Raw genomic sequence first — 13,147 nt, 5'->3', positions numbered from 1 at the left:
ACTAGCTTCCACTTGCTCCAATCTAATTTTTAAAGTAGTATTTTCTTCAGTGGTCTTTTGGACCTCCTTTTCCATTTGGCTAATTCTGCCTTTCAAGGCATTCTTCTCCTCATTGGCTTTTTGGAGCTCTTTTGCCATTTGAGTTAGTCTGTTTTTTAAGGTGTTGTTATCTTCAGTGTATTTTTCAGAATTTTTTTGGGTCTCCTGTAGCAAGTCATTGACTTGTTTTTCATGATTTTCTCGCATCCTTCTCATTTCTCTTCCCAATTTTTCCTCTACTTCTCTAACTTGCTTTTCCAAATCCTTTTTGAGCTCTTCCATGGCCTGGGGCCAGTTCATGTTTTTCTTGGAGGCTTTTGTTGTAGGCTCTATGACTTTATTGTCTTCTTTAGGCTGTATGTTTTGGTCTTCTTTGTCACCAAAGAAAGAATCCAAAGTCTGAGACTGAATCTGGGTGTGCTTTCGCTGCCTGGCCATATTCCCAACCCACTAACTTGACCCTTGAGTTTTTCAGTGGGGTATGACTGCTTGTAGACTAACGAGTTCTATGTTCCACGTTTGGGGGGGAGGTGCCAGCTCTGTCACCCCAGCACTCCTCCTTCCCCAAGAACCACCAACCCGGACCTGACACAAATCTTCTGCAGTCTCTGCACTCCTGCTCTGATCCCCCACTTAATTCCTCCCACCAGGTGGGCCTGGGGCCAGAAGTAACTGCAGCTGTAGTTCTGTAGCTGCACCTCCCCCGCTGCCCCTGGGGTGGTGGCCTAACCGTGAACTCTGTCCCCCGCAGCTTTTCCCACTAACCTTCTCTGTTGTCTTTGGTGTTTGTGGGTTGAGAAGTCTGGTAACTGCCACAGCTCACTGATTCAGGGCGCCAGGGCCTGTTCTGCCCGGCTCCTCGTCTGGCTGGTCCTGCTGCCTCCCACACTGAGCTCTCCTCCCCTCCACTCCATGAGTGATAGACCTCATCCAGTGACCATCCAGGCTGTCCTGGGCTGGATCCCTGCTTCTCTCTGCTATTTTGTGGGTTCTGCAGTTCTAGAATTTGTTCAGAGCCATTTTTTACAGGTTTTTGGAGGGATGTGGTAGGGAGCTCACGCAAGTCCCTGCTTTCCAGCCGCCATCTTGGCTCCACCCCCCAAAATACATTTTCTTTTAAGGACAAAGCAAAACAAAATTACAAAACTGTATAAAGGCAAAATTTCTATTCTTGATTTAAAAGTCATCCCTGCAGTAGACCCCCATTTATTGACATGGATAGAGATTGTTCTAAGATTTATCTCTTTAACAGTGGATGATTTTAAGGCAATGTTATTGTCGGGAGAATAATATTTCAGCTTCAGACATTTAAAAAAAATGTATCCAATAGAGCAATTCACTTAAAAAAAGATGAAGAATGGGGAAAAAAAAAAAACAACTTACAACCTCAACCACTTTTTTTTTGAGAAGAAACACATTCCCTTCCCAGTTAAATCTAAAGGATTTAATAATATGAATGGAAAAAAGTTTTGCTGAATAAAGAGAGAAGAAAAGTGGGTAATGAGGTAAGTTCTACTCCCCCTAAGTTTCTTTATTTCATTTACATAAATAAAACCTCCAAGTAAACAATCTCAGGCTCCCCTCAGTAGACAGAATGAAAGTTCATCAATCCTCCAAGTTGCCCATATTTCCTCTACACTTTGCTTTCTTGTCAAAAGCGTTTCCAACAAAAACACTCAGTGACCCAAGATTCCGGAAAATGGAGAGACAAAGAAGAAAATGCTCAGCCACTTATGCCATACATGTCTGGTTCCCCGCAAAGGCCCAACAATATAGAGCTTCTTTGTTCGTCTCACCTCAGCGCTTCTTAAAGGGGTTTCTGCGGGTAGGATCTGTTCCCAAAGCTTTAAGATATTTTGATCCAATTTGCTTGAATAGATGGCCAAGTTGGCTGGGTTCCTTTTCACCTAGTCAACTTGAACCATTCACCAAGCTCCCCTAAACGTGGACTACACTGTCCTGATGTCTTACTTTTCCTCACAATGTTCTTCCCCACAAATCCTCATTCCTCAATTTCTACTTACCAGAATTCTGAACCAATCCTTTAAATGCCACCACTCCTATGAAAACTTCTCTGATCCTTTACCCAGCTCAAAATCCTCTCAATACTTATGTTACTTTGTCTGAACCTCTCTTTAAGCACTACCTACCTTATGTTATAATCTTTTTCTACACATCTTCTCTCTAGCAATGACACGCACACAGGAACTCAAATTACTTGATCAGCAATGTCCTCTGTAACTCTGAAATTCTAAGATCCTATGAATACACCCAACCAATTAGGCAACTGTTAGTTCTAGTTCTGAACTAACTATAAAGAGGTTCCATAGTATTCAGCAGAAAAGACGAGGGGTCATTAATCGCTATTTTCACAGTTATATTGACCACATTCACTATGAATAGAGTCTATGTTTTTTAACTGTTTTTTCACTCAGTGAGGAGGGATTTGCTGATCTATCCACAATCTCTCTCTCTCTCGGTCTCTCTTAAGAGTAAGACATATCAGCCAGGGTTATAGGTGCTATTTCTGGCCATGAAGAAAAGCAAAGCTAACTGGCTTACATGGAAATGAAACATATCAACTTAGTAGCAATAATACCATGTTCCAGTAATCTCAAGCATCCATAGTCCAAATAGCTACAAGTATAGGGCCTCTTCCATGCAAAAAAAAAAATGCGTGTAATTTAATTAAGTTAGAGAGATAAAGAATAATAAAAAGAAAAACACAAACTCCACCACTGCTTTTATTCTTTTGAGAAGAAATGCATTCTCTTCCCAGTCACTTTTCTAAAGGACTTAGTTAAATTGGAAAGAACACTGGGTTTTGAGTCAAGGAACAGTGGTTTAAATCCCAGTTTTTCTAATTCTTACTTGGATGACCTTGAACAAGTCCCTTAATTCCTCTGGGCCTCAGTTTGCTCACCTGTAATAAAAGGGAGATGGATCAGATGACTTCTAAGATCCCTTCCAGATCAAAATCTCTGATCCTAAGATAAACCATTAAGAAATATTCCAAGACCTTCATACTGTAAATCAGACCAACAAACGATTTGCCACTGAGTGTCTACCATGTGACCAAAATACTCATGTTGCACTACATTTATATGAAAAACATGCCAGACTGGCCAAATCATAGAATTAAAGAAATGACACTAAGGGCTATTATCAGAACATAAGAAGACCAAAAGAATGGTGATCATTGAGAATAAAGAAAAACAAAAAACAAGAAACACCCATCAATTTCATAGAAAAGGAAAGAACACTAGTTTCTGAGGCAGGGTAACACAGTAGATCTTGACAACTGACCTAAAAGTAAGCAAACCCTGCACTTACTAGTTGGACCCTCCACTTATGTGACATTGGAAAAATCATCTAACCTCTCCTCACCTCAGAAACATCTCTTCATCCTCATTAGTTTCAAAGTCTATAAAAATAGAGATTCTAACATCTGCCCTGCCTACTTGAGATGAAAGCACTTTGAAAACTTTTGCAAAGTGCTGTAAAATATTATTGTTGTTAACAGTAGCGAAATAAACCAAGGCACTCCCCACGAAAATGTTTTCAGAGGTAGAACACATCTACCAAATGTCTCCTCAATTCTAGTCTCTCTCATCTCTCCAATGCATCAGCCAGCCTTGGGTGGCTTCCCTTATTATCATGCAGAACATTCACCAACCATAACTATACCCCATTAGTATCACACAACAACCAAAAAGAAACTAAAATAGATAACCCAATACCTGCTGAAAATGAAACACAATCTTTTGGATGAAACCAAAATGCTAATTCAAGACCCCATTCCCTTGGGTCCTGAGATTGCATATATTCACAAGGAAAGCAACAGATGGGTAATGCAAGCAAGAAAACACCTGTGTAATTAGAAATTGGGGTTAGGAATGCTAACAGAAGGATCAGAAAAACAGTATTGATGGTATCCAAAAAAACACAAAAAAACGATCCCTAGGACTGGTTCCTAGAAATAACTAAATTCTTTTCATTCAACCATAAAGCTGCCAAATTAATGATCCTACAATGTAGGTCTGAACATGTCACTCCTCTGTTAAAAAAAAAAATCATCAGTGGTTCCCTAAGGTTTCTAGGATAAAATATGATCTCCGTGGTCTGGCAGTCCATTCCCCTGTTTCCAGGCAAGACTTTAAAATCTGAAAAGTATTCTAAAATGTTTCCAAATAGCATGTTCTACTGTCTCATAAGATTTGGTGTTAGAAGTTCCTCCAACTGTCTAGCCTAGCTCTCTTTTAATTCCATTTTTAACGTATTTCCTTTTAAGCTGTCCTTGGTGGAATCAAAATGGCAGCACAGGATCTCTTCTTATACATAAAGTCTCCGAGTAAGCTGTTCTCATTTGTAGACTAAATAACCCCAATTCCTTGAGTCCTTCCCTGTAGATCTTTTTTTTCCACTTTTGAATCAAAGAATAAAAATGACAGTTCAACCCATAGGAGTATCTGATTTCTACAACCAGGACATCACAATCACACCTCTAATACAATCACATCTCTAAGCCATTGCTGTTTCTTATCTCCCTCAGAGTAACTCATAATACTTCTTGTCTTACCACCAGTTAAGATTTGAATCTCCCTGGACAATCATTTAAACCTACAAAGTCATGATTGGGCCAACAATAAGGGCAGGGTAAGGCAAAGAAACGATTTTTCTAAAGGCAGGTCAAAGATTTTAACAGCACCAGCTGAAGTAGACTTACTCCTGGGATTTGTAGAAGAAAATTCAAACAGGTAAGTTGGCCCTTCGCTATGAGAAAAATTTGCCTTTCACATCATTTGTCTCAAATTCACTGTCTGCGGTTTGTTAATTGGGTTTAATTAAGATCACTTCATTTTGCTTTATGGTGGAAAGAAAGCCTACCTAATCAAATAAACATGGGCGACAGCCAAGTTTCTCCCTCAACACTTGCAAATGAGCATGCCACAATATCTGGAAGGAAAATTTAAAACCTTTTAAAATTCACTCTGATGTGGTGGTGACTGTAATACTCAAACTCTGTTGAAGGCAAAGAGGTACGTATTTCAAAAACATTGAGGATAAAAAGGAATTAAAAAACAACCAACCTGAGGTGCTCAGAAATTTGAACAAGAATCTGGGAACTTAAAAGCAAAGAGTCCCCTAACTGTGTTCTGTCAATAATTTATTTAACTAGCTAGGTGGTGCTGTGGAATGAGCATTGGGCCTGGAGTCAGGAAGACCTGAACTCAAATCTTGTCTCAGATATTCACTTGTGGTTAGACCCTGGTCAAGTCACTTAGCATCCATCTGTCTCAGTTTCCTCAATTGTAAAATGGGCATGGTATCAGAACCTACCTCCCTGGGTTGTCCTGAGGCTCAAATGAGATAACATTTGTAAAGTGCTTAGCATAGTGTCTGGCACGTTGTAACAATAAAGCTGCTAGTAGCTGTTATGGGGGTGAAAGACCAAAAGCAGGAGCGCACAGGAGGGCTGCTAGCACAGGTCCTTTGATCTGCTTTTCTAAGGAAAGCAACTTTAAGGGGTTAACAATCTTACTTTAATTAAACATACATATACCATTCACTTAGTTCAAGGGGAAAAGCCAGCACCTTGAACTTCAGATCAAATACAAACAGAAATCACAAACAGATCAACAGACAGGTTTTAATCTGTCTGACCAAATCACATTGTATACATAGTTACCAGAGAGAAGCACCAACATCTGGGTTTTCAAAGCTGGGGGAGCTGCTTCAATGGCTACCCAGAGTCTCATCACCGACACTCTTTCAATGAGTGTGCCCCCCAAACAAAACTGGTCTCAGGGCCCTGGGGCACTTGATTACCTCAGTGCTGAGAAGCAGCCCAAAACAAAAGACAAAAGGATCTCATTTTACCTGCCCCATTCAAACAAAGGCAAGACTCATTAAAGGCACTTGATGGCTTTAGCATTCCAAAAGAGAAGAACAGCAAAAAAAGTCCCACCCTAATTACCATAACAGCATGTAACAAGCATATATAAATGCTAACTATTATTATTATTACTACTAATTAATGAGTCGAGCTGAATTGACATGGCCCATTCTTCTCCATTTCTAACTAAAAGCTACAAGAAAGCATGGTCAAAAGCCTGGGGGAATATTAGCCCTCAGACACCAAAGGGGGAATACTCATTTTTAAGAATACCGATGAGATTTAAGCCCATATTTCATTGTCAGTCGATCAAAGATCAATGTCATTAGCATTTTTGGAGCCAGAGCCTCTGTCCCTCAGCTACTACTTTCCTTCCTGCATGTTGGGCACTTTTAGAAACTGTGTTAATTCTTTCAGAATGTAAAGGTTCTATTTAATAACTAGGATAATGGTTTGCCTACAACCACAGAATCTGGTTTAATCAATGGGCCAGACTGTTACGAAAATAATAATTCATGATTCTGAATATTAAACTGAGGCAGTCCATCAGTCTGGATAAAAGAGACTTTCCAAATGCTTAATACCTCTTTCTCTACAGGTTCCACATGTGCACGTGCACTCATGCCATTCAGCATGAAGCAAATAAACCACAGACCAATATACTGAGACAACCAGAGTTTTTGCTCCCTTCTACCAATAAAGAACAGCTACTGTTCAGCAAATTCTAGTCATGAGAGTTACCTGGGACACTAAGAGGTTAAATGACTTCTCCCTGTTAATACGGACAGGATGTGCCACAGGTAAGATTGGAAAGCAGTTCTTCGTAACTCTAATTCTAGTTTTCTATTTGCTATACCACGTGGCCTGTAATATTACATTATATAAGAGGCATCCAGGTGGCAGAGTGGATGGAGAGATAAACGTGGAATCAGGAAGACATGATTTCAAATTTAACCTCAGATACTATTTCTTAGCTTAGTGACCTTGAGCAAGGTGCTTAAATTCTATCTGCCTCAGTTTCCTCTTCTATAAAATGGGCCCAATAATATAATAGCATCTACTTGCCACAGTTGTTGTGAGGATAAAGAAGAAAATATTTCCAAAGTGCTTTGCAAATATTAAAACATTACATAAATGCTAGCTATTATTATTATTATTCTATGCATTCTAATAACAGGATTATAGGCATATAGAACATATCTGATACATCTAGTTCAGCCCCTTCATTTTATAGATGAGGGAAAGAAGACTCAGATAGGTTGGTTAGTAGACTTGTCTACAATCACAAAGGTAGGTATGTAGCAGAATCAGGATTCAACCCCAGGTCCTCTGACTCCAAGTCTAGGGTTCTTTCTTCACTCTGTGAAGTATAGATGGGGAAGAGAAATAAATGGAACCCCAAAGAAGACATCTTACAAATTTCTCAGTCATGTTCAACTCTTCATGATCTCATTTGGGGTTTTCTTGGCAAAGATACTGGAGTGGTTTGTCATTTCCTCCTCCGGCTCATTTTACAAATAAGGAAACTGAGGCAAACAAGGTTAAGTTGCCCAGGGTCACACAGCTATTAAGAGTCTAATTTTAGCTATAAATGTTAGTTACGATCATTCATCATTGTAAGGCAGCTGTCAGAATTAGAAGTGGACTGTCTTTATGATACTATAAATGATTCTTTCCTCTTATTTCCTCCTTGATTCTGTGAAGACTTTTTGTCTAAGGGTGCAGGGTTTGAGGCTCCCACAGGTATGAAGCTAGTCTTGGGTCCTTGGGTATGTTGAAATGATTTTTGAACTCAGGAAGATGAGTCTTCTTGACTCTGGGCCGGGCATTCTATCCACTGCATCACCTAGCTGCTCAGAGTGAACTGGAATCTCTATTGTGTTAGTAAGCAGTAGCGGGCAAATTTCCCTGGGGCACTAAGGGACCAGCACACCTCCTTCAATTCTTCCCCTCACCACCACTTCCCTAGTCCCTGGGAAAAGCTACAAAGGACCAAAGGAAACTTTACTTCTGGGGTCCTCCTAGACACATGCTAATTGTGCCTACTGGATATTTCAGCAATTTTAGGAAAGAATATAGGCAAGTCAACTAACCAATCTGTCTGGGCCTTCTTTTCCTCATCTATAAAATGAAGGGGTTGAGCTACATGACATCTTAGACATTTTCTACATGACTATAATCCTGCTATTAAAATGCATACAAAAATAGTAATACATTTAAATAGTGTTTTAATGTCTGCAAAGCACTTTACAAATATTATCTTACTTATCCTCACAATAAGAGGATACTTAAAGAATGGCAGATGATTATCTCCTCAATAAAGACTGTTTATAAAATGAAGACAACTCAGGTGTACATTAACTGGTGACATAACTATAGGTTGATTCATCTTGATTTTCTTACCTGCCATCAGTGAAATTACAGGGAGAAGTAAATTACATTCCCCAAATCAAAATGCCTCAGGAAACCAGGCACTAGTCCAGTCACTTTGGAACCAAGTATTTCCTAGTTCACAGAGAAGGCTACAGAAGCGGTTTCTATAGTAGAAAGAACCATCCAACCCTCCTCATCCCTCAATCTGAAGTTAGAATTAGTCACCAAGGACATCCCCTTTCATACTACTTTAAATCAAGGACTTCTTTAGGCAAAAAACACCAGCCAGAGCTCAAGCAAATAGGATGGAGTAAATGGGTAAAAACAACCAAGAATTCAAATTCTTTACCTGTTTAGCAATGGTGAGATGCATTTCAACATACCCAAGGACCCAAGCTTAGCTTCATACCTGTGGAAGCCTCAAACCCTGCACCCTTAGACAAAAAGTCTTCACAGAATCAAGGAGGAAATAAGAGGAAAGAATCATTTATAGTATCATAAAGATAGTCTACTTCTAATTCTAAGAGCTGCCTTACAATGATGAATGATAATAACTAACATTTATAGCTAAAGTTCACAAAGACCTTTACACATATTGCTCCATTTGACTGTTATAAGCACTCTGGGATTTAAGTACTGGATTGTATCATCCCCATTTTATAGATCAGATAACTATGCCTGAGCAAAGTTAAGTAAGTGATTTGCCCATAGCCACACTAGTGCAAGTGTCAGAGGCAGGACTTGAATTCATTTGTCTCCTAATCCCCATACCCTTGCCTTTATGTCAGAGTGCATCTCTACCTTAAAAATATGAATTCAGTTTCTTCCCAATGAGGTTGCTGGCAAAGGGGGAGTCTTGATTTGCTTGAGAATGTGTTGCAAAATGTGGGCAAAACTACAGATTAACAGACTATGAATTTCCATTGCCTCTTTAGAAAACTAGGTTTCAACCTGGCCACCCATGCATGCCACATACAAATTTTAAAAGACCAAAACCAAATCTCAATTACCCTCATGCAAAAGAATGGTTCTACAGCCTCGTGCTTGAGAATCCTTCCCAGCTCTATGTAAATATGTAGCAAATGTTCCCCTACTTCCCATAGTCAACAACTATTTTCCCCATGTAGGTGAGTGTTTGCAAATATATCCAAGAACCTTTGCATCGAGAGCTGCACAAGGAAGCAACAGTCATGTACGTCCTTTGGAAATAAGCAAGTCTAACTCCATGCTGACATTCAGCTCGATACTTACTGATCATGCCTGGTGTCAGGTATGTTTCTGTCCATTCGCAACTTGTCACTTTCCACTTGGTTGAATTTGTTACGGGCGTATGGATCTTGACCAGATCGTACCATAGTGACTCCAACGTAAGCTTCCTGATTGAAGTCTTGCCACCGAACCTTCCCTACAAGGTAGCAGAGCAAGGAGTAGAGAGAAAGCAAAGTTTAAATAAAGCTTCTCAAAACAGAACTTACCAAAGCAATGTTTTAGCCTAAGGAATCATGTCCAGGATTTCTTATTTACATCATACTTTCATATAAGAATATGTATGTGTGTGTGTATACATATCTATATCTATATAGATATGTATACACATTTACATCTATCTAAGTGTGTTTCCATCACTATAAAACTGCATAGGTGTGTATCTCAGAAAAAAGTGAATAGCAACAATTTCTAAACTAAAACTATATTACCAGGCTTAAAGTCTACATGACTTTGCACTATTTCTGCCCCATAAAAAGGATAGTTTAGGGGCACAGCATGGCGTAGGGGATAAAGAGCCAGCTGAAGAACCGGAAGACCTGGTTTCAAGTCTATCTATGTAGCCCCAGGCAATTTACTTAACCTCTCAATGCTCTCAATTTAAGAGCATTGCTCTGAACAGCTCTCGAGACTATAATTTTCAGGGAAGATGACAATCTGCATTGGTAGAGGTAGTTCTCTATACCAGTGAAATTACAGGCCCAGTCCTGATGCAGGCCCTTATCCCCTCCCATTGTAACAGTCTGCTTTCTCTCCCTGCTCCAGTCCATTCTCCACTCAGCCATCAAAGTGATCTTCTTAAAGTGAAGATCTGACCATGTCAGCCCCTTAAATAATAAACTCCAGGCTCCCTATCACTTCCAAGACCAAATATAAAATCCTGTTTGGCATCCAAAATCCTTCATAACCTGCTCCCCACAGCCCCACATTTCCAGTCTTACGCCCTACACCAGGCCTGCACAATTCCAAAAAGACAATTCCAAAGGACCCATGATGAAAAATGCTATTCACCTCCTGAGTGATGAACTCTGAGTTCAGATTGAAATATACGTTTTCCACTTCCTTTATTTTTCTCATTTTGTGTATGTGTGTGTTTCTTTCACAACATGGCTAATATGGGAATGTTTTGCATGACTTCATCTATATAATCGATATATTGCTTGTCTTTTCAAGAGGTGGGGGAAGGGTAAGAGGGAGGGAGAGTAAAAATTTAGATGGGGACATTTTAAAAATGAATATTAAATTTTTAAAAAGAAATTTAATTGAGAAGCACTTAATGAAATAATTTTTTTAAAAAAAGGAAGTCACTGATAAGAAGTTCCCACATATACCAAAATATTTGCAGCAGCATTTTTTGTGATATACAAAGAATCAGAAACAAAGTAGTTGCCTATCAGTTGGGGAATGGCTAAACAAACTGTGGTCCATGAATGCAATAGGGCATTACTGTGTTATAAGAAATGATAAAGATGATGAATATAGAGAAGCAAGTTGTCCAGGATCACACAGCTAGTTAAGTTCCTGGTGTAGGATTTGAACTCACATCTTCCTGACTCCAGGAAGCTCTCCATCCACTATAATACAATCTGGCTACCTAATGAGAAGTCTCAATGAATCCCACTACAGTTGACTGCATAAGACATGGAACTAAGGAGATTGAGCAGATGCACTCAGGGTTTTCACCTCCTTGTTATATCGTGAGGTCATTCATATCATTCCTGAGTGGGAGGTAACCTAACTCTCTAATTTGAGAAACATCATAAAAATCTATCTACTCTAAACTCTCTTTCTCTATTCCACTATAGAAATTTCTACCATCCGTTTGTAAGCACTGCCCCCGTATTGGAGCAGAGGGTTAATAAATTGTTCACCTAATTTCCTCTGTCTTACTTTTTGTTTTTACAAAAATTAGGGTGGAAAAACTGAATGACATTGATTGTATAAAGAAGTTATGGAAGCCCACAGCAGGTCATGGGTTAAAACGTTACTCTGGGAGAAAGGAAAAAGCCAGGGATGGGCCTGGCCTTGTCACACTTACACTCTAGTCTTAATACAAGTAGTCACCTGTCACATATCCAAAGTCTGAGCAAAAAGGGACACAGAACAGGTAAAAGTAAGAAGCAGAGAAGGGGCAAATGGAAGGGGATGTGTGGAGCAGAAAGTCCAGAAGATAGGCCTCAGAGGATAACGAGGAAGCCATAAAGCCAGGAGACATTGGGATTAAGAAAGAAGAGAATGAGGTAGGAAGAGGATGGGGATGGAGGGAGCTGGAATGGAAGAATATATATATATATATATATACACACACACACACACACACACACACACATATATAGGCACTGAAGACTGGACTGTGAACTCCTTAGCACAAGGACCATATCTCATTTATCTTTATATATCCTAATATATCCCATAGCATCTAGCACAGCAGAATACTCATACTAAGAACTAAATAAATGTTTGATGAAGAAAAAAATAGCAATTTAACTTAGGGAAGACCCACACTGTATCTCTGTTTCAGCTGGGAAAAGTTCTTTTACATCCAAAGCATGTACTCTCATCTCAAGGGCTTATTATAAGCTATCCCACATTTCCAGGGTATGCCCCTTCTCTTTTTACCTTAAATCTTAAAAACAAAAGAAAACAAAAACAAAAACAAGCCTATTCCACTAAGCTTTTCCTAATTTGGTAGGGGTTGACCTAAAATATATTATTTTTAGTACTATCCCTCTAATTTATCATCCTATCTATTCCACTGTTGCCAAAACATAATTGTAGTTACTACTATATTCTACGCTCTATACTGTATTTATATAATGCATTTATGTAGCATTAAAATCAATATTCTGGCTAATATCAGCACTAGCTAACTAAATTTAACACTATCTGTCTTATGTGGACACTTTCAAAGAACAAAGAGGTAAGACTCACAAACGAGATGCAATTGAATACCAATTACTTCTATTTAATAATGCCAATTTATTGATAACGATACTATAAATTTTGGATTGTTCTAAGGTCATCTCTCTAGAGCTAAATTGTAGTAACAGTTGGCTACTGTTGACATTAGCCAGAATTTTGATTTTAAGAGAAACTTGTGTTATGCATATGTTTACATTAAATACTATATTTTCTCCTAGTTATGACAGCCCATTAACACATCATAAGCTCCCATATACTAAACACTCAATTAATACTGGCAGTTGGTCATAGTGGAAATGTACCCTTTAAAGTATTTTAGTCTTCATGTGTTAGTAACTTTAAAAAGAAAAGGCTTGGTTCAACATTAAAAAGGTGCTAATGCAAAACGCTCTGGGCAAATTTGATTTATAAAAACAGGTCTTCCATGCTGCTTCCTTTCTTTTGAAACATTCTAGATAAAAGTCACTTATGAAAAAGGTAGGCAGAGATATGTGGCACAGGGGATAGAGCTCTGGGCCTGAAGTCAAGAGGACTTGAGTTCAAATCCTGCCTCAGACACTTACTAGCTATGTGACCCTGGGCAAGTCACTTGACACTGTTTGCCCCAGTTTCCTTATTTGTCAAATGAGCTGTGTTCCAGTATCTTTGCCA

The 13,147-nt window shown here is 39.1% G+C and overlaps 1 protein-coding gene across 1 annotated transcript in view; it reads right to left on the bottom strand.

Moving 5' to 3' along the window:
* Positions 1 to 13,147, bottom strand: part of GALNT2 (polypeptide N-acetylgalactosaminyltransferase 2) — a 258,888-nt gene that overhangs the window by 85,817 nt on the left and 159,924 nt on the right. The window contains 1 exon segment of the mRNA XM_036755282.1: positions 9,559 to 9,713. Coding sequence (XP_036611177.1) covers positions 9,559 to 9,713 — 155 coding nt within the window.

This window comes from Trichosurus vulpecula, chromosome 4, assembly GCF_011100635.1.
Source record: "Trichosurus vulpecula isolate mTriVul1 chromosome 4, mTriVul1.pri, whole genome shotgun sequence".
In the NCBI taxonomy this organism is placed as follows: Eukaryota; Metazoa; Chordata; class Mammalia; order Diprotodontia; family Phalangeridae; genus Trichosurus; species Trichosurus vulpecula.
Note: the sequence above shows the minus strand (reverse complement) of the source record. Positions and strands in the feature narration are given on the sequence as shown.